Genomic DNA, 22,841 nt, shown 5'->3' with positions numbered 1-22,841 from the left:
CTGCGGGGCCCACCATTTGCGCCTTTTCTTTCTAACCCACCGGGTTTCCGGGTTTCTTTTGTTTAATTTCAGGGCAACGAATGAGGTGCTGGGGGCTAAGGCCCTGCCCCCCCGCAGCGGCGCTGGACGGGCCTGGAAATGGCTCCGGGCGAAGGTGCAAGGCCCAGCAGGGTGAGACCTGTGCTGTTGGGGTACGTGTAGCTTGTCGGGTGCAGGGTGGCTGTAGCCGCGTAGGTCCCAAGAGAGCCAAGGTGGGTGAGGTCACAGTACCCAGCCGGCCACTGCACCGCTGTGGGGCACTGGGGCCCGCACTGACAGCCAGGGGAGAGCACCCCTCCTGAGCCCCCACCCCCCTGCCCGCAGCACAGCACCCCCAGATGTCGCACAGGAGCCCGCACTGACAGCCAGAGGAGAGCACCCCCTCCTGAGCCCCCACCCCCCTGCCCACAGCACAGCGCCCCCAGGTGTTGCAGTGGGGCCACGGGCCAGCACTGACAGCCAGGGGAGCACGGCGCCCTCCTGAGCCGCGCACCCCCCTGCCCGCAGCACAGCACCCCCTAATGACAACATCCCTTCTCTGCAGATGTATTTAAAGCCTGATGACAGAGCCTAGCTCCCGCTCATCCCACATCCAGAACGAGGCCAGCCTGGGGCTTGGTAGGGTGGAATCATTGTCTGCTTCGTTTGATAACGAATCCCCCCTGTTTACACATTGCCCATCGGTCTGCCATATGCCCAACATTCCTGCGTGGTGGGGGGGAGCGTATGGGCTTCTGGCACGGAGAGTCGCCAGCTGGGCTCCCACCCACGAGGCTGCAGCAAGGACACCATCAAACTAATGCAGGCCACTTGGGATCTACATTGCTCACAAAGCCCCAGGGTGTTACCGGGGGTGCTTCAGGGATTGGGGAGATGGTGCTCTCCCTTGGCACTCAGCGCTGACCCCAATGTCCCGGGTGATTATCCTGTAAGCTGGCTGGGACCGGCTGGATGAGGCATGCGCAGAGGTTCCTGGTCTTTGACTGGGTGGATGCAGACGTCGTAACAAGCCCCAGCAAATAGCAACGCTGCAGGGGCCTCCCGGGACCCAATTCTGCTGCAGCGAACCCACAGATCCTACAGCAACATGAATTGATCTCGGTGCCATGGGACACCTGTCACTCCCACACTCTGCCCCTGCACAGAGCCTCGCTGCCTTGCTCTGTCATTGGCTTCACTCCACCACTGCCCACTGCCTCCCGTTGGTGCGTCCAGGGAAGGGGGCACCTTGTAGCCAGCTTCACTGTCTCATGTCCGAGACTGTCCCGGCTCCCCCCTCTCCCTGGCTTCAAACGGGGCTCCTGGACAGTGCAGGGAGCGTGCCCTGTAAACCAGTTAGCACTGGTGGGGAGCCATTGTGGGGAGCGCTGCCGAGCAAGCGGAGCAGCTGCAGATCAATCCCAGCAGGGCAGGGAGAAAAAAACCAACCAACCAAACAGACAAAAGATAGGTGATTAGCAGCAGGAAAATGATGAATTCCGTGGAAATGCTCTGTCTTGCGGTATCTTGGAGAACGGCCCAATACCACAGCTGTGCAGCCCGGGGGGCGGAGGGGAGGGCTGTTTGAGATGAGCACGGCATCATGCCTCACACCACTCTGCTAGAATTCTTTGGGGGATCAATACACATGTGGACAAGGGTGATCCAGTCAGTGGATATAGCATGCTTGTGTAATGCTGAAAGACTGGTTGACGGCGGGCAGGATCGAACTTGGGATCGCTCGAGCTAAATGCATGAGCCGCTCCTGCGTGAGCTAAAAGCCACGTGGCCCTTAGCTAAGGCTGTAGAGAAGACTCATTCATCTCTTTCTAAGCGGTCTCGGTGCCACTAGATGGGACAGAACGCCACACCCAGGACGCGTGTGGGTTACACTTGGACTTGCAGAAGGCCTTTGACAAGGTCCCTCAGCAAAGGTGCTCAAGCAAAGTAAGCAGTGATGGGATAAGTAAGAAGATCCTCTCATGGATTGGTAACTGGTTAAAAGACAGGAAACAAAGGGTAGGAATAAATGGTCTGTTTTGACAATGGAGATGAGTAAACAGCAGGGTCTGTGCTGGGACCAGTGTTGTTTAACATTTCTATTCATGACCCGGAAAAAGGGGTGAACAGTGAGGTGGCAGTTGGGAGATGATATAAAATTACTCAAAACGGTTAAGTCCAAAGCTGATTGCGAAGAGTTACAAAGGGATCTCACAAACCTGGGTGACGGGGCAACAAAATGGCAGATGAAATTCAGTGTTGAGCAGTATAAAGTAACACACATTGGAGAACGAAAGCCCCACTGTACATACAAAGTGAGGGGGTCTAAATTAGCTGCTACCATGCAAGAAAGAGATCTCGGAGCCATCGCGGATACTTCTCTGAAAACATCCGTTCAGTGGGCAGCGGCCGTCGAAGAAGCGAACACAATGTTGGGAACCATTAGCAAAGGGATAGAAAATAAGTGAGGAAATATCGCAATGCCACGATATAAATCCATGGTCCAGCCACATCTTGAATACTGGGTGCAGCTCTGGTCACCCCGTCTCAAAGAAGATATGTTGAACTGGGACAGGTGCCGAGACGGGCAACAGATATGATCAGGGGGACGGAACCGCTTCCGTACGAGGCGAGATTAAAAAGGCCGGGACTGTTCAGTGTAGAAAAGAGCTGACCGAGGGGGGATATCGACACAGGGGACTATAAAATCAGGAATGGGGTGGAGAGATTGAATATTTGCCCCTTCACGTAACACAAGAACCCGGGGTCACCGGATGAAATTAACGAGCAAACGGAAGGACGCGCTTCTCCGCCAAGAGCTGGGACTGGGCTTGGAGCAGACCCTGGCCGGGTCCATCAATGGCTGCTAGCCAAGGCGGCCGGGTCGGTCCCCTGGCTGCCAGCAGCCCTGCCCATCCCCAGCTAAGGCGCCTGCCCACCATGGCCCAGCCTGGCCCTTCTGTGCCTCTGATTCTGGCTGGGAGCCCCTGCTCCTGCCAGCACTCAAGATGGCGTCCCGTTGCCTCCCAGCCCAATGGTGTCTTTCTTTGCCATTAATCAAGATGGCGTCTCACCCCGGGCTTCGCGTGCCCTTTGCACCGCCCGCACTCAAGATGGCAGATCTACCCTCCCGGGAAAACAGTGAAAGAGCGCGGTGACTGACAGGCGAGTCGACGCAATCAACAGGCCGCTTGGAAAGATCGACAGCTCCACCAGCCAATCAACTGGCAATGCGTCTAACTGCACCGCCTTTTTCCGGCGACAGGCGGGCTTCGGGCCTGGCGAAGACCAATGAGAATGGAGGGCGCGGCCGGAGTGACGGGGCACCGCGCCAATGGGGGCGGAAACGGAAGGAACGCTCTGTAGTCGCCGGGAGGAGGACAAGCCGCGCGGGAGTCGGAGCCGGAGCGCGGCACCACGTGAGCGGCCTCCGGGAGCGCGAGGTGAGAGCGGCCGGGCGGGGCGGTCACGCGAGCCCGGGGCTTGGCCTGCGGCCTGGTCCGGGCCCGGGATCGGGCGGCCCCGTGGCGGGCCGGGGCCGGGGATCGGGGGCCTGTTGCGGGCGATGCTCTGGTGTCCCCAAGGCGGCGGCCGCCCCCCCGCCCCCATCCCCGCTCTGTGTTCCCGGGGTCGGGGTGGCTGGGCTCGATCCCCGGCAGGAGCAGCTCTCGGGGGGGGGCAAGTTTTGTGCAGGAGTCCGTCCCCCCCCCCAGCTCTGCCGGTGCCCCCCACTCCCGACCCGCAGCCCCTGCCAGCCCTCCCCCCAGCTCTGCTGGTGCCCCCCACTCCCGACCCGCAGCCCCCTGCTCGCCCGGCCCTGGGCTCCCCCCCGCACCTCTACCAGCGCCCCTCAATCCTGACCCGCAGCTCCTGATACCTCAGCCCCGGGCTCCCCTCAGCTCTGCCGGTGCCCCCCACTCCCGACCCGCAGCCCCCTGCCAGCCCTCCCCCCAGCTCTGCCGGTGCCCCCCACTCCCGACCCGCAGCCCCCTGCCAGCCCTCCCCCCAGCTCTGCCCCCCACTCCCGACCCGCAGCCCCCTGCCAGCCCTCCCCCCAGCTCTGCTGGTGCCCCCCACTCCCGACCCGCAGCCCCCTGCCAGCCCTCCCCTCAGCTCTGCCGGTGCCCCCCACTCCTGACCCGCAGCCCCCTGCTAGCCTGGCCCTGCCCCCCCCCCCCGCACCTCTACCAGCGCCCCTCGATCCTGACCCACAGCTCCTGATACCTCAGCCCCGGGCTCCCCCTAGCTCTGCCGGTGCCCCTCAATCCCCACCTGCAGCCCCCTGCCAGCCCAGTCCTGCCCCCTCCGCTCCCCCCCATGCTCTGCCAGTGCCCCATAATCCCGACCCGCAGTCCTTGCTAGCCCAGCACTGGGCGCGTGTCCCTCCACCCACCAGCTCTGTTGCTGCCCCTCACTGCTGACCCGCAGCCCCCCGCACCTCTACCAGCGCCCCTCGATCCTGACCCACAGCTCCTGATACCTCAGCCCCGGGCTCCCCCCAGCTCTGCCGGTGCCCCTCAATCCCCACCTGCCGCCCTCTGCCAGCCCAGCTTCAGCTCCCCACCTGTGGGTTCTCCTCAGTCCTGACCCGCAGCCCCCTGCTACCCCAGCCCTGTTCCCCCTGCCCCTGCTCCGCTGGTGCCCTTCAGGGCAGACCTGCAGCCGCTGAGCGCGTCTGTTCCTCGCAGAATGGCTGAGCAGGACGTGGAGAACGAGCTGCTGGATTATGAGGAGGACGAGGAGCCCCAGGTGGTGGCGGATGCGGTGCCCCCTCCAGCAAAGAAGGACGTGAAAGGCTCCTATGTGTCCATCCACAGCTCGGGCTTCCGGGATTTCCTGCTCAAACCTGAGCTACTGCGAGCCATCGTGGACTGTGGCTTTGAGCACCCGTCTGAAGGTAGGAGCGGAGCCGAGGCCCCCGGCCCCCAGGAGCGCAACCCCCTTGCCAGCCCGCCTGGGAGGAGCTGCGGGCGGGGGCCGTAGAGAGCGGCGCTGCCTGGTGAGAGCTGCGGGGGACGGGGGCGTCGGCAAGGGAGTAAGATCCTCGAGATCTGCCCTGCCAAGTGGGGGAAGCAGGGGCTCAGCAGGGGGCGCTCTCCCCCACAGTCCGTGCTGGCTCCAGTGCAGCACTAGGGGGCGCTGTGCTGCAGGGAGTGGGGTGGGGCTCAGGAGGGGGTGCTCTCCCCAGTGTTGGTCCCAGTGTGGCACTAGGGGGCACTGTGCCCCTGGGAGAGGGGTGGGGCTCAGTAGGGGGGCTGACCCTAATGCTCCAGAGCAGGAGGGGGGTGGGGTTTAGTGGGTTAGAGCAGGGGGCTGGGAGTCAGGACTCCTGGGTTCTATCCCCAGCTCTACCTCGTTCTGCTGTGCCCCGTGTAACGGCCGTGCGTCCGCCTTTGCTCCCACAGTGCAGCACGAGTGCATCCCACAGGCCATCCTGGGCATGGACGTGCTGTGCCAGGCCAAGTCGGGCATGGGCAAGACGGCCGTCTTCGTGCTGGCCACGCTGCAGCAGATTGAGCCAGTGGATGGACAGGTACAGGGTGGGGGCGGGTGTTTGTGTGTGTGTCTGGGCTGTGGGATTTGCTGGGGAGAGGAGCAGGCTTGCCTCCCCGGCCCCCTCGCCTCTCTCTGCCCCACCCCATGTGGGAAGGCACCTGGGGTCACTCTCATGGCTGTGCTGTGGGGTAGACTTGGCAAGGAGAACATGGCACCAGATGCTTCAGAGGGAATGAGCAGAGCAGGGCAATTAGCGAGTGATCCATCCCTTGTCCGCCAGTCCCAGGTTTAGGGACACCCGCTGCGTCCTTGACCATGCTGGCTCATAGCTGTGACTGGACCTGTGTTGCAGGAACTCAGCTCATTCGTTTCTGAGCCCACGTGTACTTTTGGCCACCTCTTGCTTGCGTTGTTGCTCGTTAAGCAAATGAGGGCCGCGCGTGGTTCACAGCGAAGGGGGTTAACCCTGGGAACGGACGCCAGGGCAGGGCTGGATTCTCCGCCTCTCGATGCCTTGCACGCAAGCCGCCGTGGGGAAGGTGCCTTAGCCTGATGTGCTGTGGGCTCAGTACAGGGGTGAGCGGAGGCCAGTCCCTGGTCATGCTGCAGGAGGTTGGGGTTAGACAGGCCCCTCTGGCCTGCAGCTCCTGGGAAGTGGATCCCTGGGAGGCTGGTTCTGGGCCTGCTCCTCGGGGGGACTTTGAGGTGCTGCTGACGCAGTGGGAGAATCCAGTGTGGCCAGAGCCATGTGTTTCTCTGGCCCAGGCTAGCCTCAGAGTCCAGGACAGGCTGTTGCTGAGAACCATCCCTTCTGCCTTCAAATCTGACTATGGGCTGGAGGGGGAGGCCAGGGGTCCCTGGTGGGGGTCACCCCGGGCTGTGGGGCTGGTGCCGCCCCGGGCTGTGGGGCTGGTGCCGCCCCGGGCTGTGGGGCTGGTGCCGCCCCAGCGACGCTGGAGGGATCTCCGGAGCAGGTTGGGACCGGGCAGCAGCAGGGAGCTGCTGCCGTGCTGATCCGAGAGCTGGCGAACTCGCTGCATGTGAGCGCCCTGAAGTGCGGCCCTGGGCCCTCGTTGACCCAGCTGGATATGCCTCAGGAGCCTGCTGCCCCCCGGCCACGCCCTGCTGCCCCCGGCACTGCAGGGAGCATGGGGCTTTGCCCACTTCTGGCTGGGGATGGGCCTGCCTGGGCGCTGCTGTCATGTGTCTGGATCTCCAGCGGCTCCGCTGCCTCAGGGGGCTGGCTCGGAGCCGCCAGCCTGGCACTGGGCTGGTGCTGGGATACCCCCTGTGGGCTGGATCCTGCCCCGGGACAGCCTCCCAGCGGGCTGTAGCCGCATGGGGCTGGCAGCCACCGAACTCTGCTCCGCTGAGCCCGGGCCACTGGGGGCCATGGCCTGCCTCGGATCCATGGGCCAGAGCGATCCTGGCTAGCAGTGGGGCCTGTCCCTGCTGTTGCAGCATTAGCAGCATGGACCCTCGGCGCTCTGGATTAGTCCGGTCTTCATGGGGGTGGGGGGAGCTCTGAAAGCTCAGGGGAAGGGGCAAAGATGGGGGCACCTGTTCTCCAGGATTTGTGGGAGGTGGCAGCTATCCCTGAGGGGATGGGGGAGGGGTGTCCCTGGGTGGGGGCGTCGGGCTGTATCCCAGGGGGGCAGGGCAGGGTCTCTGCTGGGGTGACCCCTTCTCTTCTCCCCCCTGCCCCAGGTGTCGGTGCTGGTGATGTGCCACACGCGGGAGTTGGCATTCCAGATCAGCAAGGAGTACGAACGCTTCTCCAAGTACATGCCCAGCGTCAAGGTGAGCCTGGCCCCCCGGTGTCAAGGGGAACCCCTCCCCCACGCCCCTGGTGCCCCCGGTGGAGCCGCGAGTGTTATTCAGCCTGGCTCCAGTGAGTGAGGAGTGTGGGGAGTATCCCCACTTCCAGGGGGCTAGACGTTGGAGACACAGCCCCACCCCCCACAGCGTGAGCCCCCCAGCAGCTGCCTGTATGACTGTGTTGAGGGCCTGAAGCTTGGAAGCTGCAAGGGTGGGTCTCCGTCTCCTCTGTGCTCATGTGGGAGACCCAGAGAGTGGCTGGGGGTGGGTCAGGACTCCCGGGTTCAAGTCTAGGCCCTGCCACTAAACTGCCCTTGGACAAGTCCTGTCCCCCCTGCCTCAGTTTCCCCCCAGTGGGAGTGGAGGGATGCTCCCCTAGCCCCAGGCCTGCCCGGTGCTGGGGGTTCGCTGCCTGGCCACTGACCCTGCTCTTCCCCCGGCCGCCTGCAGGTGGGGGTGTTCTTCGGGGGCCTGTCCATCAAGAAGGACGAGGAGGTGCTGAAGAAGAACTGCCCCCACATCGTGGTGGGGACCCCGGGGCGCATTCTGGCCCTGGTGCGCAACAAGAGCCTCAACCTGCGGAGCGTCAAGCACTTCGTGCTGGACGAGTGCGACAAGATGCTGGAGCAGCTTGGTGAGATGGGGTGGGGGGCGCTAGGGGGTGTAGGGGGAGGGATCCCCAGAGCGTCCCAACCTGCCTGGGGTACCTGTGGCCTAGGGGCTGTCTGCATCATCTGTCAGGGCTCCTGGGTTCTAATCCAAGCCCTGGGAGGGGAGTGGGGCCTAGTGGTTAGACCAGGGGAGACTGGTGGGTGGAGGGTACGGCCCCTGGGTTCAAGCCCCGCTCCCCTCCCAGCGCTGGGAATACATGACAGGTTCTGAACCTTCTCCAGCTGCCTGGGTGGCGAGCGTCTCCTTTCTCTGGGGCAGGGATGGCGCCAGCTGGTTCTGCCCTAGGGACCCTGCCAGCATCAGGGCTGGAGCTGCCTGATGCCAGGTGCTGCCCAGTCCTGGGAGCCCAGCTATGTGTCCCTGGGTCCTGCTGGTCTGAAGGCCAGGCTGCTGTGTCTGGGGTGTGACCCCGGGGCGGGGCGGGGGGGTGCAGAGGGGAGGCTGCCTGCAGGGGAGTGGGATCAGACAGTCTGGGATTAAGTCACCGGTCGCAGGGAGCGACTTGGGGAATTGGGGGGGGCTGGAGCTTTCACCCCAGCGGGCTGGTTCTGGGCCTCGTTCCCAGGGCTGGACCTCTGGGGGTTAAACGCGCGGCCCCCCCCCAGCTGTCTCCGATGCAGTGACCCTCCCTCCCCACAGACATGCGGCGGGACGTGCAGGAGATCTTCCGGCTGACACCCCACGAGAAGCAGTGCATGATGTTCAGCGCCACCCTCAGCAGGGAGATCCGGCCGGTGTGCCGCAAGTTCATGCAGGATGTGAGTCCCCGGCCCCCCCCCCCCTCCCCTCCCCGGCCCGGCCTGCCCCCAGCTCATCACCCCTCGTGGGCCTGCCCCTTAGCCCTGCCCCCCCAGCCTCTCATCCCCCCCTGCCCTGCCCCCCCAGCCTCTCATCCCCTCCTGCCCTGCCCCCCCCCCCCCCCCCCGGCCCCTCACCACTCGTGGGCCTGGTCCCTCCCCCGCCTGGCCAGGAAAGGTGCCCTCGATCCCCGGCTGGGCTCAGCGCTGAGCAGCCCTAAGCCTCTGGGCCTGGCCACCAGCAACTCACCCAGTACCTGCTGATTTGATGGGGGCACCCAGCCAGGTCCCCTGCTCCGCACAGGAGGCAGCTTGGTGGGGGGCCAGCTGGTCTGGGGTTCCTGGCCCCCTCACGCAGGGTCCCTGGGAGGGTGTGGGAGGGTCTGCTGTGGAAAAGCCTTCCCACCACTCTGGCTGCTGCCCCAGGCCCTGGCACAGCGAGGTTTGGCAGCCCTATGCCCCTGGCACGTCCATAGCCTGGGTGAGGCAGGCCCTGCTGTGGGGGTGTTGCTGACCCAGGCTGGAGGTGAGCTTTGGCTGGGTGGTGTGGGGAGGGTAAGGGTCTACTACAGCTGCTGTCGAAGGGAACTCCTCCCCCAGCTCACGTGGCGGAGCCCCTGCTCTCAGCGCTGGGTTCAAACCGGGGGTTGGCTCACGGAGGGCTGGGTTGAAGCCTCTTTGGCAGTGAGGGGGTGTCCCTGAGCTGCTCCCTCCCTCCAGCCCATGGAGGTCTTCGTGGATGACGAGACCAAGCTGACGCTGCACGGCCTGCAGCAGTATTACGTCAAGCTGAAGGACAGCGAGAAGAACCGCAAGCTCTTCGACCTGCTCGACGTGCTGGAGTTCAACCAGGTGTGTGTGTGTGTGTGGGGGGGGGGGACGGACGCCTGGGTCCCGTCCCCAGCTCTGGGAGGGGAGTGTGGGGCTGGGAGCAGGACTCCTGGGTTCCAGCTGGCTGTGACACCAGGGCCAGGCTGTGGATCCTTGCCAGAGCCACCCACAGCGCTAGGCCCCTGGGAGAGGCAGGAGGGGGAGGAGCCTTGCTTGGTTCGGGGTGGGGGGGGTTAGTGTGCTCGGTCTCCTCTGGCTGCACTCTGTGTGTGGGGGGAGGGGCAGTGACACCCCCCAGGTGGGAGACCAGGGCAAGATGGGCCCTTTGGACTCCACTGCAGAAGGGGTGAGGCCTGTGGATAGCTGGGCAGAGGGGGGCAGGAGCAGGATTGACCTGGGGGGGTGGGGGGGGCTGATCCCAGGCAAGATCCGGGGGGTGGGCCGGGCTGGGGTTGAACAGCTGGTGTCCTGTCCCTCCCCCTCCCCCTCCTGTGCGGATGGGGTGGGGGCAGGGAGGAGGCGGAGCTGTCTGCCGAGGTGGGGGGTGCTGGGTGCTAACCCTCTGCCCCTCCCCCAGGTGGTGATCTTCGTCAAGTCGGTGCAGCGCTGCATGGCCCTGGCCCAACTGCTGGTGGAACAGAACTTCCCGGCCATCGCCATCCACCGCGGCATGTCGCAGGAGGAGAGGTGGGTGCCGGGCACTGGAGGGGCTGGGCAGGGCCTGGCCTGGCCTGGGGAGTCTCGCTGACCTGATTTGTGCTGGCACCAGGCTCTGGGAGGGGAGCGGGGCCTAGTGGTTGGAGCAGGGCTGGGGTCTCAGGTGTGATCCCCCCCCCCCCCACAGGCTGTCCCGGTACCAGCAGTTCAAGGATTTCCAGCGCCGCATCCTGGTGGCCACCAACTTGTTCGGGCGGGGGATGGACATCGAGCGTGTCAACATCGTCTTCAACTACGACATGCCCGAGGACTCGGACACCTACCTGCACCGGGTGAGCTCTGCCGCTGGGGAGAGCCGGGCCTGGCCCAGCACGCGGGGGGAGGGTTCTGACCCTGCACCCACCGGCCTAGGGAGAGCCGGGGCCTGACCCTGCGGCTGCTGGCCCAGGCACATCATGGGCATCGGTGGGGAGCCTCATTGCCCACAGGCTCTGCCCAACGTTGGGGGCCCAGCACCCCTGGACCAGCTGCTACTCTGGTATCTGCCGTTACTGGAGCAAGGGGCGCCCCGGCTGACAGGCGGTATGGCCCCGGCTCTCCAGGGATGGGTTTGATCTGGGCCTGTTGTTAAGGAAGTTAGCATATGTGACTCCATTTTGGTTTGAGGCCCACCATTGTCTAAAAGCAAACACCTCATGCACCCGGAGTGGTGTTCCTTAGATACTGCATTCCTGTGAAAGCCCCCCTCTTGTCTCCGGCCTGTCTCGACTCCCGGTTTCTGTTCTTTGTCTGTTTCTAACTCCCTGCCTCCTGGCCTTGATGTGAGCCTCCCATCCTGATAGGAGAGGCTACTGGTGCATTGCTTTGGGACCATGTTGTGTAGTTGAAGTAATGGTCTAGCACGGGGAATGTACCTAGCAGGGACAGGTAGTAGATAAGGGAAGGGTTTGTCTACTGGCTAAGGTTTCCGATGCACGAGGGCAACATGCTTTGCTAAAAGGTATATAATCTCTGTATAACCTGCATTCGGGGCCCCCTCCTGACTAGCAGGGGGGCACCACGCTCGAGCGTAATAAACTTAGTGTCTCTGGAAACTCTGCAGTTGTGGACTTTGGTCGTGTGCCTCAGCTGAGGCTCAAACTGTGCGTGACCTATTGGGTGTAATTCGTAATGCTGTCGGGATGTGGGGGGCTCTTTGCCTGGCTCTTTAATTATCAGGCAGGGCGAGTGCTTGGCAAGTGGCCCCTGCTGATGCCCCCATAGAGTTGGAGGGGCATACCTGGGGGGCCTCAGAGTTGCCCCCCCCCGCTACATCGCCCAGGGTGGGTCACAGAACCCCAGCCTCTCCTGGCCCCATGCCCTCCCACACCTGCGCTGGGCTCCCAGGCGGTTACAGGTTCCTAGGGGGAGGAGCTCCCAGGAGGCCCCTCCCCACTGACAGCCCCACCCCGCTCATTGCAGGTGGCACGTGCCGGGCGCTTCGGCACCAAGGGCCTGGCCATCACCTTCGTGTCGGACGAGGGCGACGCCAAGATCCTCAACGAGGTGCAGGATCGCTTCGAGGTGAACGTGGCAGAGCTGCCTGAGGAGATCGACATTTCCACGTACAGTACGTACCGGCCGGGGGGCAGCCCTCGGCCCTTCGCCCTCCCCCCAGGGAGCAGCTGCGGGGTTTGGGCCCAAATCCTGTCTTTCTGGGGAACATCACAGCTGGGGAGCCCCATGCCTTCAGGGCGCCCAGGTGCCATGGTGATGGGCCTGTAGATTAGACTCAGCATGGGGTGGGGCCTCTCCTGATCTCTGATGCTTGTGGAAGGGCAGCAGCCACTGACTCCTCCCCCCATGGCTTCTGCCCCCATGACTGTAGAGGGAGGATTCTGGTGGCTGCCATCCCAGCTGCTCTGGGGGGCCACAGTGGTGGAGCCCCCTAGTGGTGGTGGTGGGGAGTCTGGTCACAGTGAAGAACTGAATGGGGTGAGGGAGCCCTCTGGTGGGAGCAGTGGGATTAACAGCCTCTTTCTCTTACAGTTGAACAGAGCCGATAACGGGATCGGACCCCCCTGCCCAGAACCAGCCCGGCTGCTCTTTTTAACCCTTTCTAAGTCAGATCACGGGTATTTCATTTTTTTACGCAGTTTTTAAACCTGTAGATGTGTGTGTAACAGTGTCTCAAATAAACTTTTTATTACCAAGTGCCTGTGTTGGGGTTTTAGCTTCTTGAGGGGCTTAATGAGATTTTAATTTGTTTTGTGTGTAATGGGCCCCCTGCAAAGGAGGTTCTGATTAATTTGGTTTAAATGCCTTATCTGGATTGGGCTGGAAAGTGGCTGCAGCTTTTCACAACAGCTGTGTCCCACCCCAGAGATGGCCGCATCTATCTGTGCGATTAAAAACAGTTTCAAAGTATTACATGTTCTGTCTCCCTGAGACACTGGGAGTCAGGACTCCTGGGTTCTATCCCAGCAATGAGGGGAAGTAGGGTGTCACGTAGGCCATACCTGCAGGAGGGGGATGCTATCCTGCAAAGCAGATTTGGGGTTATGATGGATAATCAGCAGAAGAGGAGCTCCCACGGCAATGCTGTAGCTAAAGGATGTGTGAAAAGGGGAGGCTCAGGTAGGAGTAGGGAGGTTATTTTACTATATATCTGGACCTGGGCTGAGTGCCACTTAACTAGTGCCCCCACTTCCAGATAGATGCTGATAAATTGGAGAGGTCAGAAGGCCTGCGAGGATGGTGGAAGGATTTGCAAACCTGCCCTGTAGTGACAGACTCCAGGAGCTCAATTTGATTAGCAAAGAGACAGGGAAGGGGTGACTTGGTCAGTCTACAGGGACTTTGATAATGGGCTCTTCAGTCTAGCAGCCAGAGGGCTGGAAGTGAGACCAAGTCACGCTGGAAATCAGCAGGGAGGGTAAATTAACCACTGGGACAGCTTCCCCTGGGCTGTCACTGGCCTTTTCCCAATGGAGCTGGGATGTTCTGCTCTCAATGGAGCAGGAATTAATCCAGGGAGGGCACGGGCCTGTTCTGCAGCTGGTTGGACTCAGAGGATCACAGGGGGCCCAGCTGCCCTTAGAACATGTAATAGAGGATTAGAGTAGCGGGGGCTGGGAGTCAGGACTCCTGGGTTCTCTCCAGCTGCCACACACGTGGCTCCTCGAAGCAGCTGTTTTTGTCACAAACTTATTTTAATAACTTTAAAAAGATCATTTTAAAAAAAAGTGTCACCCCTGAGACACAGACAGCCGAGCCCTGGGGGCCGCTGCTTGCCTCCTGCAGCTCAGGCCGTGTGGTACCGTCATCGAAGCCAAGGGCAGTGGCTGATGCTGCAGACCCTGGGTGGAGGGTTCATCACAGCTGGCTGGATTCATCTCCACTGCATGCACTCGGCCCAGCCCATCGTGGTGCCGCAGGCGGGGAGAGGGAACCGTTCGTACCAAAGGAAAAGGTGCCCCCGGGTGGCCAGAGTACATCGCGTGGGAGCCAAGCGGCTGCCCCCCTGGCCGCTGCACGCAGGCCTGGGGCTGGTGCGAGTGACCAGCAGGTGGGGGCAGCTGGGCAGTGTAATGGTGCCCCCCGCTGCCTGGCAGGTTCCACTGGGCAACCGTTGAAGCATCTGCGTGCGGCGAGTCCAGGTGCGTGGTGGGGCTCCTCACGGGCCCGGCCAGGCCAGGGGCAGGGGGCCGGGTTTTCTCACGTGCAAAGCTGCGTTGTCCAGAAATGGGCTGAGCGCAAGAGTGCTACAACCCTGACTCCTGCGAAGGCTGGAGCCCCTGCTGGAAAGGGGTGTGTGTGGGGGGGGAGTTAGAGCAGGACTTAACCCCCAACTCTCCCCTCCCCTCCCCCCAGGCTGGTCACTGGTGGCCCTAAGGCCTCATAGTGAGTCAAAATGACAAATGGGGTCCTGGCTCTCAGCCCCACCCAGAGCTGGGGACAGACCCCAGGGGTCCTGGCTCCTAGATTTCCCCCCCCCCTCCCCTCCCAGAGCTGGACACAGACCCCAGGGGTCCTGGCTCCTAGAGCTCCCCCTCCCTTCCTAGAGCTGGGCACAGACCCCAGGGCTCCCAGCCCCTCTCTCTGGCTTTGACTTCCTTCTCAGCCCAGCTCTGCCTCCTTTCTCTTCTAACCCCCGCCCCTCCCCAAACACAAGGAGGAGGCAGTGAGCACTTGCTGGGTGGGGTTTGGCTGTGGGGGCCAGAGCAGGAGGGGAGGGTGGGGAAGGGCTGAAGGGCAGAAGGCTCCTGCGCTGTTGTGGGGCGCGGCGCGGCCCCCCCTTACCCGTGTGGTGGTCGAGCTGCTGAACTCCGAGTACTTGGCCGGTCCCTTGAGGCCACCGCACCTCAGCCACCTGCGGTACTCGTCCCTCACCTGGCAGGAGAGAGGAGAGGGCTGGTCACCCCACGGCGCAGGGGAGCTCACAGGGGTGGGGCCTCAGCTGTAGGGAGACAAGGGCCCAGAACTGGCTGGGGGGGGGGAGCTCTCAGCTACTCCAGCCCCTCGCAGCAGAGGGCACTGGGGGGAGCCCCCAGCGGGGGGGGGGGGGCTGTGGGGTAGGGGTTGAGCACCAGCTGTAGAAGGAGCCCAGGGGTGGGGTGCTGGCTGTGGGGGGGTGGCTGTGGGGCAGAGGTTGAGTGCTGGGGGCTGTTGAACGCCAACTGTGGGGGTGCCTGTGTGGGGGGCAGTGGGGCAGGGGTTGAGCACCAACTGTGGAAGGAGGCCAGGGGTGGGGTGACACTGTGGGGCAGGGAGTGAGGGCTGGCTGTGGGGTGGCCGTTAAGCACCGGCTGGGGGCAGTTGAGTGCCGGCTGTGGAAGGAGCCCAGGGGTGGGGTGACACTGTGGGGCAGGGGGTGAGCGCTGGCGGTGGGGTGGCCATTAAGCACCGGCTGTGGGGCGCTGCTGGGGGCAGTTGAGCGCTGGCTGTGGCAGTGCCCGGGAGGGGGGCACTGTGGGGCTGAGGCTGAGCGCCGGCTAGGGGGAGACTGGCCTGTTGCTTGAGCAGACAGTGCAGCAGGAAGATGAAGAGCCCCTGCAGGCTGTTGAGGATGGTGAAGATGTAGGAGACGACCAGGCTGCGCTGGTTGAACTGGAACATGCCGAAGATCCAGGTGGTGCCCAGGATGCAGAGCTGGGCAATGGCCGTGATGGTGAGCACCCTGCGGGGGAGGGGGGGACACCAGTCACATGGCCCCGCCCCTCAGTCACAGCTCACCTCCCCTCCCCCCCTCGGGGCCCCGCCTGTGTGGCATGTGACTGACATCTCCCACACACAGCCCCCATGTCCCCAGCTCCGCCCCCCCAGCCAGTAGGGGGTGGGGGAAAATGTTACTCATATGTGGCCCCCTCCCCCAGGTTACCCCCTCCCCCCCCACGCATGGGTGGGGGGATAACATCCTGCTAATTATATCCCCCTCCCGCAAGTGGGGTCAGCAGGGCACTGCCAGGGTCTCTGCTGCCCTGGGGGCCGCGCCTGCCTGTCCGCTACCTGAGCTTCTTCAGCTGGCTCATGTCAGGGTTGATGTCCGCGAATTTCAGGGACAGCTTCCAGACGGTGACCACGAAGATCACGGCGTTGACCTGTCGGGGGCAGGGGGGAGGCTGGTTGGGAGAGTGGCAAGTGTGTCCCAAGGGTTGGGACTATGGGATTTACCAGCTGTGCGGCCCATGGGGCAGCCCCTTGCCTGGGCCCGGGGCGCCCCAAGCCCTGTAGTGACCCAGCTCTGCCTCTGGGGTGGGCTGGGGGACAACCAGCGAGGGGCCCAGCTGCCCCGGAGCTGGGGCTGGCTGGCCGAGGAAAGAAGCGAGGGACAGCCGACAGCCAGGCCCTCCGGGGCCAGCTTGGGGACCAGCGCTGGCATGGGGCTGGGCTGGGGAAGGGGGGTTTACCGCGATGATGATGCAGACGGGTGCCAGGAAGCTCCAAATGAAGTTGTTGTCCAGCGAGAGCCAGCAGCTGTGGGGGGGAGGGACAGATATGGGGGTTAGTCACTCACCTGCCAGCAGGGGGCACTGTGGGGTGGGGGTCTCCCCAGCACTGGCAGAGTGGGGTATGGAGACATGCCAGCCCACCCCCCCTTGGTGCCTGGGCGCTTCCTTGCGTTGTACAAGTGTCCCGGGCTGGGGCCCTGGCCCAAGTGGCAGGTGGGTGCCCCCTCCCTCACCCTGGCCTCACCCACCCCAGGGGGGCCCACCCCTCCTCTCCCCTGGTGGGCCCAGATGGCCACGGCCCACCCGGCTGAGCCGCTCTTCTCCCCGTGTGCTGCCCTGTCCCCCACGAGCCCCTGGCCGCGAGCAGGGGGCCTGCCCCGCCCCAGCCCGGTGACTCACTGGCGCGCCGTGCCGTAGCCCTTGTGGTAGCTGGCGGCCGAGAGGCCCACGACGAGGGCCGGCACGCCGTAGCCCAGCAGGAACATGTAATGGCGCCGGAGGCCGTGGGGGGTGAAGACCTGAACCACCAGCAGGTAGAGTTCGGCGCCCTCCAGGCACATCCAGCAGAAGGCGGCCAGGAAGAAGTAATGCAGGAGCCCGGCCACCACGCCGCACACCACCTGTAGCCAAGGGGGTGTGGGCACGTCAGGGCTGGGCTCCCGACTACTCCAGCCCCAGCCCAGCGGGGGGCGCTGTAGCGAGCGGGGCAGGAGCACTGGCTGTGGGGGGAGCTCCCGGCTACTTCAGCCCCAGATGCTGGCGGGGCACTGTGGGAAGCAAGGCAGGACTGCTGGCTGTGGGGGGTAGCTCCTGGCTTCTCCCGCCCCAACCTGTGCCAGCAGGGGGCGCTGTGGGGGAGTGGGGCCTGAGGCTGGCTGGGGGGGGAGCTCCCAGCAGGGGAGCGCTGTGGGGAGTGGGGTCCAAGGCTGGCTGGGGGACAGCAAGGGGCACTGTGGGGAGCGGGGCCCCAGGCTGGCTCGGGGGCAGCAGGGGGCGCTGTGGGGAGCGGGGCCTGAGGCTGGCTGGGGGAGGAGCTGCCAGCAAGGGGCGCTGTGGGGAGCGGGGCCCGAGGATGGCGGGGGGGCAGCAGGGGGTGCTGCGGGGCCTGAGGCTGGCTGGGGAAGCGCTCCTAGAAGGGGGTGCTGTGGGGAGCGGGGACCGAGGCTGGCTGTGGGAGGAGCTGCCAGCAGGGGGCGCTGTGGCGAGTGGGGCCCCAGGCTGGCTCGGGGGGCGCTGTGGGGAGCGGGGCCCCAGGCTGGCTCGGGGGCCGCAGGGGGTGCAGTGGGGAGCGGGGCCCCAGGCTGGCTGTGGGAGGAGCTGCCAGCAGGGGGCGCTGTGGGGAGCGGGGCCCAAGGCTGGCTGAGGGGCAGCAGGGGGCGCTGTGGGGAGCGGGGCCTGAGGCTGGCTCGGGGGCCGCAGGGGGTGCAGTGGGGAGCGGGGCCCCAGGCGGGCGGGGGGGCCGGGTACCCGGTTGCCGGTGCTGGAGGAGCCGGTGAGGAAGACGGCGTAGGCGATGAAGAGCGCCAGGCAGAGGTGCAGGTGGATGGTGGTGCGGGGGCCCTTGAGGGCGCGGCAGAAGAGGAAGGTGATGATGGAGAGCAGCAGGCACAGCAGCGAGATCACCAGCCCCACCTTGGTGATGATGTCCAGGGTCCAGTCCTGTGCCAGGGGGTGGGGTGGGGGGGTTAGTCCAGGTCCCCGTGCCCCCCCCCCCCCCCCCGCAAGGCCGGGCTTCAGGGTACACCTGGGCTAGCCGGTCGACCTCGCTCTGGGCCAGGGCTGGGAGAGCCCCCTAGTGGCGACACCGGGCAGCCTGCGGGAACCACACTGTCTGGCTGGGTCTAGCAGCCCAGATGGAGTCGATACTGCCCAGCCTGCCCCTCCCCAGGCTGACCCACAGCCCCAGAGCCATGGGGGCTCTAAGGTCACCACCAACCAAGGGGGAATCCCTGGCACCGATCCCTGCACGACGGGGGTGCCAGAAAGTGCAAGGGGCTGGGGCTGTTCCCCTGTAGCAGAGAGCAGAGTGCGCCCACCTGGGGGGTGGAAGCCCCTGCCCAGGGGGGAGCTGCTTTTACACCAGCCGGATGCGCTTGTGGCAAAGGTGCTGCAGCTCAGGACTCCTGGGTTCTATTCCAGCACTGGGAGGCGAGCAGGGTCTAGGGGTTAGAGCAGGGGGGCTGGGGGTGTTACAAATTACACCTGAGAGGACACGCACACCAATGCTATGAATTACACCTGATAGGACACGCACACCAGTGCTGCGAATTACACCTGAGAGGACACGCACACCAATGCTACGAATTATACCTGATAGGACACGCACAGTTCGAATCTAGGCTGAGGCACAGAAACAAAGTCCACAACTGCAGCGTTCCCAAAAGACACTAAGTTTATTACGCTCGAGCGTGGTGCCCCCCTGCTAGCCAGGAGGGGACCCTGAATACAGATTGTACAAAGGTTATATACTTTTTAGCAGAGCATGTTGCCCTCGTGCATCGGAAACCTTAGCCAATAAACAAACCCTTGTCTTATCTACCACCTATCCCTGCTTGGTGCATTCCTCGTGCTATACCACTATGTTAATTACACGGCATGGTCCTAAAGCCATGCATCAGTAACCTTTATTATCAGGATGGGAGGCCTCACATCAAGAGAGAGGGAGTTAGAGGCTAACAAAAACCAGATACTGAGAGTCAAGGCAGGCTGGAGACAAGGAGGAGGATTTTCACAGGGATTCAGTATCTAAGGATCACTCCTCCTGGTGTATGATGTGCTGGCATTTAAACAATGGTGGGCCCCAAACCAAAATGGAGTCACATGTGCTAACTTTTCCTTAACAGGGGGGGTCCGTTCCCAGCTCTGATGTCACCTCCCTGTGTCTTCTTGAGTGAGGCATTTAACCCCTCCCTGCCTCTGTGCGATGGGGATGCGGACCGCTCTGTCCTGCAATGCAATGGGGTGAGCCGGCCAGGCTGGGGGGCACGTCGGTCGCCGCTATCTGGGGAGTCTCCCTGAGCCCGTGGCTGCTTGTGCCCCTGATCGGATCCAGGGCCTGGCCTGCCGGTGGGGAACGGGTTTACTCAGGCGGGGAATCTGGAGTGACTCCTGCTCCGCCGGGGAGGATTGAGGGGAAGAGCAGAACCAGCCCAGCTCTGAGGCCCCAGCGAGGGCCACGCTTACCTCCAGCTCGTAGAAGGCCATGAGCACGGCGAAGCTGGTCAGGTGGCTGCACTGGCAGCGGGTGGTGGTGGCATTCAACTTCTGCAGGTTGCAGCCGCGGGTGCCCCAGCGCCTGGTGCTGGTCTCCCAGTAGGCACAGAGGAGGCGCAGGTCGGCCTTCTTCTCCTGGGGACAGAGAGACACTTGGTGCAAGGGGGGGGGGGAGAACTCCCCAGGCCCCAAGAGGGCAGGTCGAGGGGGCACGAAGGGCTGGGGGCACAGAGCCTCAGTTTGTCCCTTGGTGGGAGGTGGATTCGCCTGCTGCCCGGGGTGGGGGTGTTACTAGATGGGCCCAGCTCTGCCCCCCCCGGCGCCCCAGGCTCCCTCCCCCCATGCGCAGCCCGGGGGCTCACCGGCACCGGGTGGCTGAAGCGGAGGCTGACGGAGAGGTTGAGTGCCTGGGTGTCCAGGTCACTGACGAAGGCCGACACCACTGGAGACAGCACCCGGTAGCTGGGCCGCCCCCGTTCCTGCGCCCACTTCCCCGTCTGGCCGATCTTGTCCCACTCGGGCACCTCCACCCGCGCAGCACCGTCCAGGATGGGGCTCATCCCCTGGTAGGTCAGCAGCCAGGCCAGGGTGAAGCCTGCGAGAGCCAGAGATGGATGAAAAGGGCAGGAGGGGCCTGGGGGCAGACTGGTATTAGGGGGCGCTGTGCTGCCGGGGGTGCTACCCCCCCATGCCCTGGCTGTGCCCCGTCCCCTTACACACCCCAGCCTGGCACCAGGGGGCGCTGTGCTGCTGCTCCCAATGCCCTGGCCGTGCCCATCGCTGTACACACCCCAGCACAGGGGATGACCACATACCTTTATTTTCCTGCCCTGGGGCTCCGGCCCACTTTAATTCCATCTGCGTCTTGCTCTGCTGCAGCGTCACGGTCTCCTGGCTCTGGACCCCAGCCTTCCTGACCGCCAGCCCCAGCTCTGCAACCACAGCGCCAGCCAGGGCTCACAACAGAGAACATGGACAGGAAGCCTGTAGCTAGGCAAGGTGCTTTCCTGGCTGTGGGGGGAGCTCCCGGCTACTCCAGTCCCAGCCTCTCCCAGCAGGGAGTGGGGGCTGGGGGAGCTCCCATCTCCCAGTAGGGGGCACTGTGGGGAGTGGGGCGGGAGCACTGGCTGTGTGGGGGAGCTCCCGACTCCCAGCAGGGGGCACTGTGGGGAGTGGGGCGGGAGCACTGGCTGTGGGGGGGAGCTCCCGACTCCCAGCAGGGGGCACGGTGGGGCGTGGGGCGGGAGCACTGGCTGCGGGTGATGAAAGCCCAACGGGGGCCACGTGGCCAGGTGCTGACCTGTGCCATTGGTGGACGTGATGCTGATCATGCTCTCAGGCAGGGTCAGGGCCAGCAATCTCAGCAGCTTCTCCACTATGGCCATCAGCTTCGTTGCAGCCTGGTGTCTCCACTCCATGCTCTCGCTCTGCTGCCCAACCACATTTATCCCCTTCTCCAGAATGTCCAAGAAGCCCTGGCCAAGCAAACGTAGGGGGCGTTGGTGTCACAGTGCCTGAGCCCCCCACCCCCAGATTGCTAGTCCTCCGCTGCCTTCCCACAATCCCCCTGAAAGGAAAGACAAGTTCTCCTGCAATTGACATTGCTGCCTGGGAGGTCAGACTAGATGATCACAATGGTCCCGTCTAGCCTAGGAACCGAGGAGAGCCAGTTTCTTGGGCACAGAGCCCCCTGGAGAGGCAGGCATGGGAATTTCTGGGCAGTGCTGCTGTTTATCTCCTGTTCCAGATGCTGCATTCCTATCTATCGCCCTTAGATTAGATCCGAGTAGGAGCAGCGATTCCTCCCCCTAATGGGAACAAACCCAGCAAGGCCCCGAAGTTTGGCTTGGCACCTTCAGCTGCCTCTTCACAGGCTCAGCGCTCTGAACCTTCATCTGCTTCAGCTCCTCCAGTGCCGCCCTGCAGAGGCTTCCCGCCTGGGCCTGGAAGCTCCCCAGGAGGTTCTGCAAAACAAGCCCCAGGCCTGGCTCAGGAAACGAGATCACAGAATCGCAGCCCACCCCGTCCTGAGAGGATCCCTCGGCTCAGAAGCCAGGCGCCAGAGGGAGCGTGGGCAATGCCCCATCTGGCCCCAAAGGGGTGCCCAGTGTTTGCAAAGGATGGCAGGGGAAGGCGGTTGCAAGCTAAAGCGTGTTGCAGCAGCCTGATGTTGCTGATCCTGGAGGGTGAGAATCACCCTGGGGGCAAGGCCTAGGCCTTGGCTGGGCTGCAGGGGCTCCCAAGGACTGGCCACTGGCTCTTTGCCCAGGGGTGAGTTTGGCCCCCGACTCCTCGTTGGGCGAGATCAGTGAAAAGTAACGTGGCACGTAAAGGGGAATCGGGGTCTATTCCCCGCCCCCCCCCCCGGGTCTGTGCCCCACTCACCTTGGCTTCTGCAGAGTTGTCATCATCCAGCAGCGTTGGGCAGGTGAGCTCTGGGGATGGAAAGGGAGGAGGAGTGAGGGATGGGCCAGGGGAAATGTGAGGTCTGGCTGGGTAGGTGCATGCACCAGAGCCAGGCACGGAGAGCAGCACTCATTCCCTCCAGCAGGGGGCGGCAGGGACACAGCCCATGTGTGACGATGTGACTCAGCAGGGAGGGGGGAGTGTTGACCTGGGAATGTGCCCTGGGGATGGGAGACCTGAGAGCCTGTCACCTGAGCCAGGAGGGGGAGGGGGAGGTGACACCTCTGCCCAGGAATGTGAACAGAGGCTGCAGCAGGGAACCTGCGGGGTAAGTTTAGTTGGCAGTTTGGAGGCTGGGGGGAGGAACACAGGGAACCCCAGGGCTGGGGTCTAAGCTCCCTGCTCCCCCAGAAGGACGTGATTGAGGGGTCCTGGTTGTACCCACAAGCTCTGTTGTGGACTGTGTTCCTGTTGTCCAATAAACCTTCTGTTTTACTGGCTGGCTGAGAGTCTCAGTGGATCCCAGGAAGAGGGGTGCAGGGCCTGGACTCCCCCACACTCCGTGACAACTGGTGGCAGCGGTGGGATCTACTGCACCCCGTGAACGGCGCTTCCTGCAGTAAGTGACTGGGGAACAGTAAAACGAAGGGGAATTGACGGGGACCAGGCGTGCTGAAGATTCAGAGACGGTTTCGGGGGGCGGTTAACCCCTGGGAATGTGTGACCAGAGAGAAAGACTTTTGCAGTAACAGGGTCCCCCGGGGGATTGCAGCGAGCAGTCCCAGGGGCGGAGGAGTCTGCAGCTCGACCCTGGCAAAGAGGTGGTGACCTCAAGAAGGACTGGCACACTAAGGGCTTTTCCTGGAAACCGTGGGAAGCTGCCCGGCCTGCGAGTGGCCAGCAGGGAGATGTACGCTAAACGCCTTAAGAGTGACCTGGTGGAGCTGTGCAGGCAGAGGGGGCTGCGCATCGGGAGGTCCACCAAGGAACAACTGATTGCCCA

The 22,841-nt window shown here is 63.6% G+C and overlaps 2 protein-coding genes across 7 annotated transcripts in view; one reads left to right on the top strand and one right to left on the bottom strand.

The window, feature by feature from the left end:
* The first annotated feature begins 3,341 nt into the window (after positions 1-3,341).
* On the top strand, positions 3,342-12,482 carry DDX39A (DExD-box helicase 39A). Of its 2 annotated transcripts, XM_048832376.2 has the most exons (11): positions 3,342-3,461; positions 4,707-4,915; positions 5,424-5,551; positions 7,222-7,314; positions 7,783-7,966; positions 8,644-8,762; positions 9,522-9,653; positions 10,210-10,319; positions 10,477-10,621; positions 11,751-11,898; positions 12,318-12,482. In XM_048832376.2, the coding sequence occupies exons 2-11, from the start codon at positions 4,708-4,710 to the stop codon at positions 12,332-12,334; spliced, it is 1,284 nt and encodes a 427-aa protein (XP_048688333.1). In that variant the 5' UTR covers positions 3,342-3,461; position 4,707; the 3' UTR covers positions 12,335-12,482. The 2 variants fall into 2 exon arrangements, with proteins under 2 accessions (XP_048688333.1, XP_048688334.1); XM_048832377.1 differs by lacking the exon at positions 3,342-3,461 and having other exon boundaries at positions 4,894-5,017.
* Positions 12,483-13,461: 979 nt separating this feature from the next.
* ADGRE5 (adhesion G protein-coupled receptor E5) overlaps positions 13,462-22,841 on the bottom strand; it is a 55,442-nt gene continuing 46,062 nt past the window's right edge. For 4 of the 5 annotated variants that reach the window (XM_048832341.2, XM_048832345.2, XM_048832338.2 and 1 more), the window contains 13 exons: positions 21,818-21,867; positions 21,286-21,396; positions 20,733-20,907; positions 20,248-20,364; positions 19,795-20,027; positions 19,403-19,567; positions 17,687-17,878; positions 16,619-16,839; positions 16,178-16,244; positions 15,777-15,868; positions 15,279-15,447; positions 14,571-14,660; positions 13,462-14,068 (listed from right to left, as the gene is read on the bottom strand). In XM_048832341.2, coding sequence (XP_048688298.2) covers positions 14,033-14,068; positions 14,571-14,660; positions 15,279-15,447; positions 15,777-15,868; positions 16,178-16,244; positions 16,619-16,839; positions 17,687-17,878; positions 19,403-19,567; positions 19,795-20,027; positions 20,248-20,364; positions 20,733-20,907; positions 21,286-21,396; positions 21,818-21,867 — 1,718 coding nt within the window. In that variant the 3' untranslated portion in view covers positions 13,462-14,032. The remainder of the gene's footprint in view (positions 14,069-14,570; positions 14,661-15,278; positions 15,448-15,776; positions 15,869-16,177; positions 16,245-16,618; positions 16,840-17,686; positions 17,879-19,402; positions 19,568-19,794; positions 20,028-20,247; positions 20,365-20,732; positions 20,908-21,285; positions 21,397-21,817; positions 21,868-22,841) is intronic. The other variant, XM_048832333.2, reaches the window with a different exon arrangement.

Source organism: Caretta caretta, chromosome 20 (genome assembly GCF_965140235.1).
Source record: "Caretta caretta isolate rCarCar2 chromosome 20, rCarCar1.hap1, whole genome shotgun sequence".
Lineage (NCBI taxonomy): Eukaryota > Metazoa > Chordata > Testudines > Cheloniidae > Caretta > Caretta caretta.
Note: the sequence above shows the minus strand (reverse complement) of the source record. Positions and strands in the feature narration are given on the sequence as shown.

Coding starts and splice junctions, on each gene's coding strand:
- DDX39A (XM_048832376.2), top strand. CDS start 4,708: ATGGCTGAGCAGGACGTGGAGAACGAGCTGCTGGATTATGAGGAGGAC. Junction 4,916..5,423: donor CTTTGAGCACCCGTCTGAAG/GTAGGAGCGGAG, acceptor TTGCTCCCACAG/TGCAGCACGAGTGCATCCCA. Junction 5,552..7,221: donor TTGAGCCAGTGGATGGACAG/GTACAGGGTGGG, acceptor CCCCTGCCCCAG/GTGTCGGTGCTGGTGATGTG.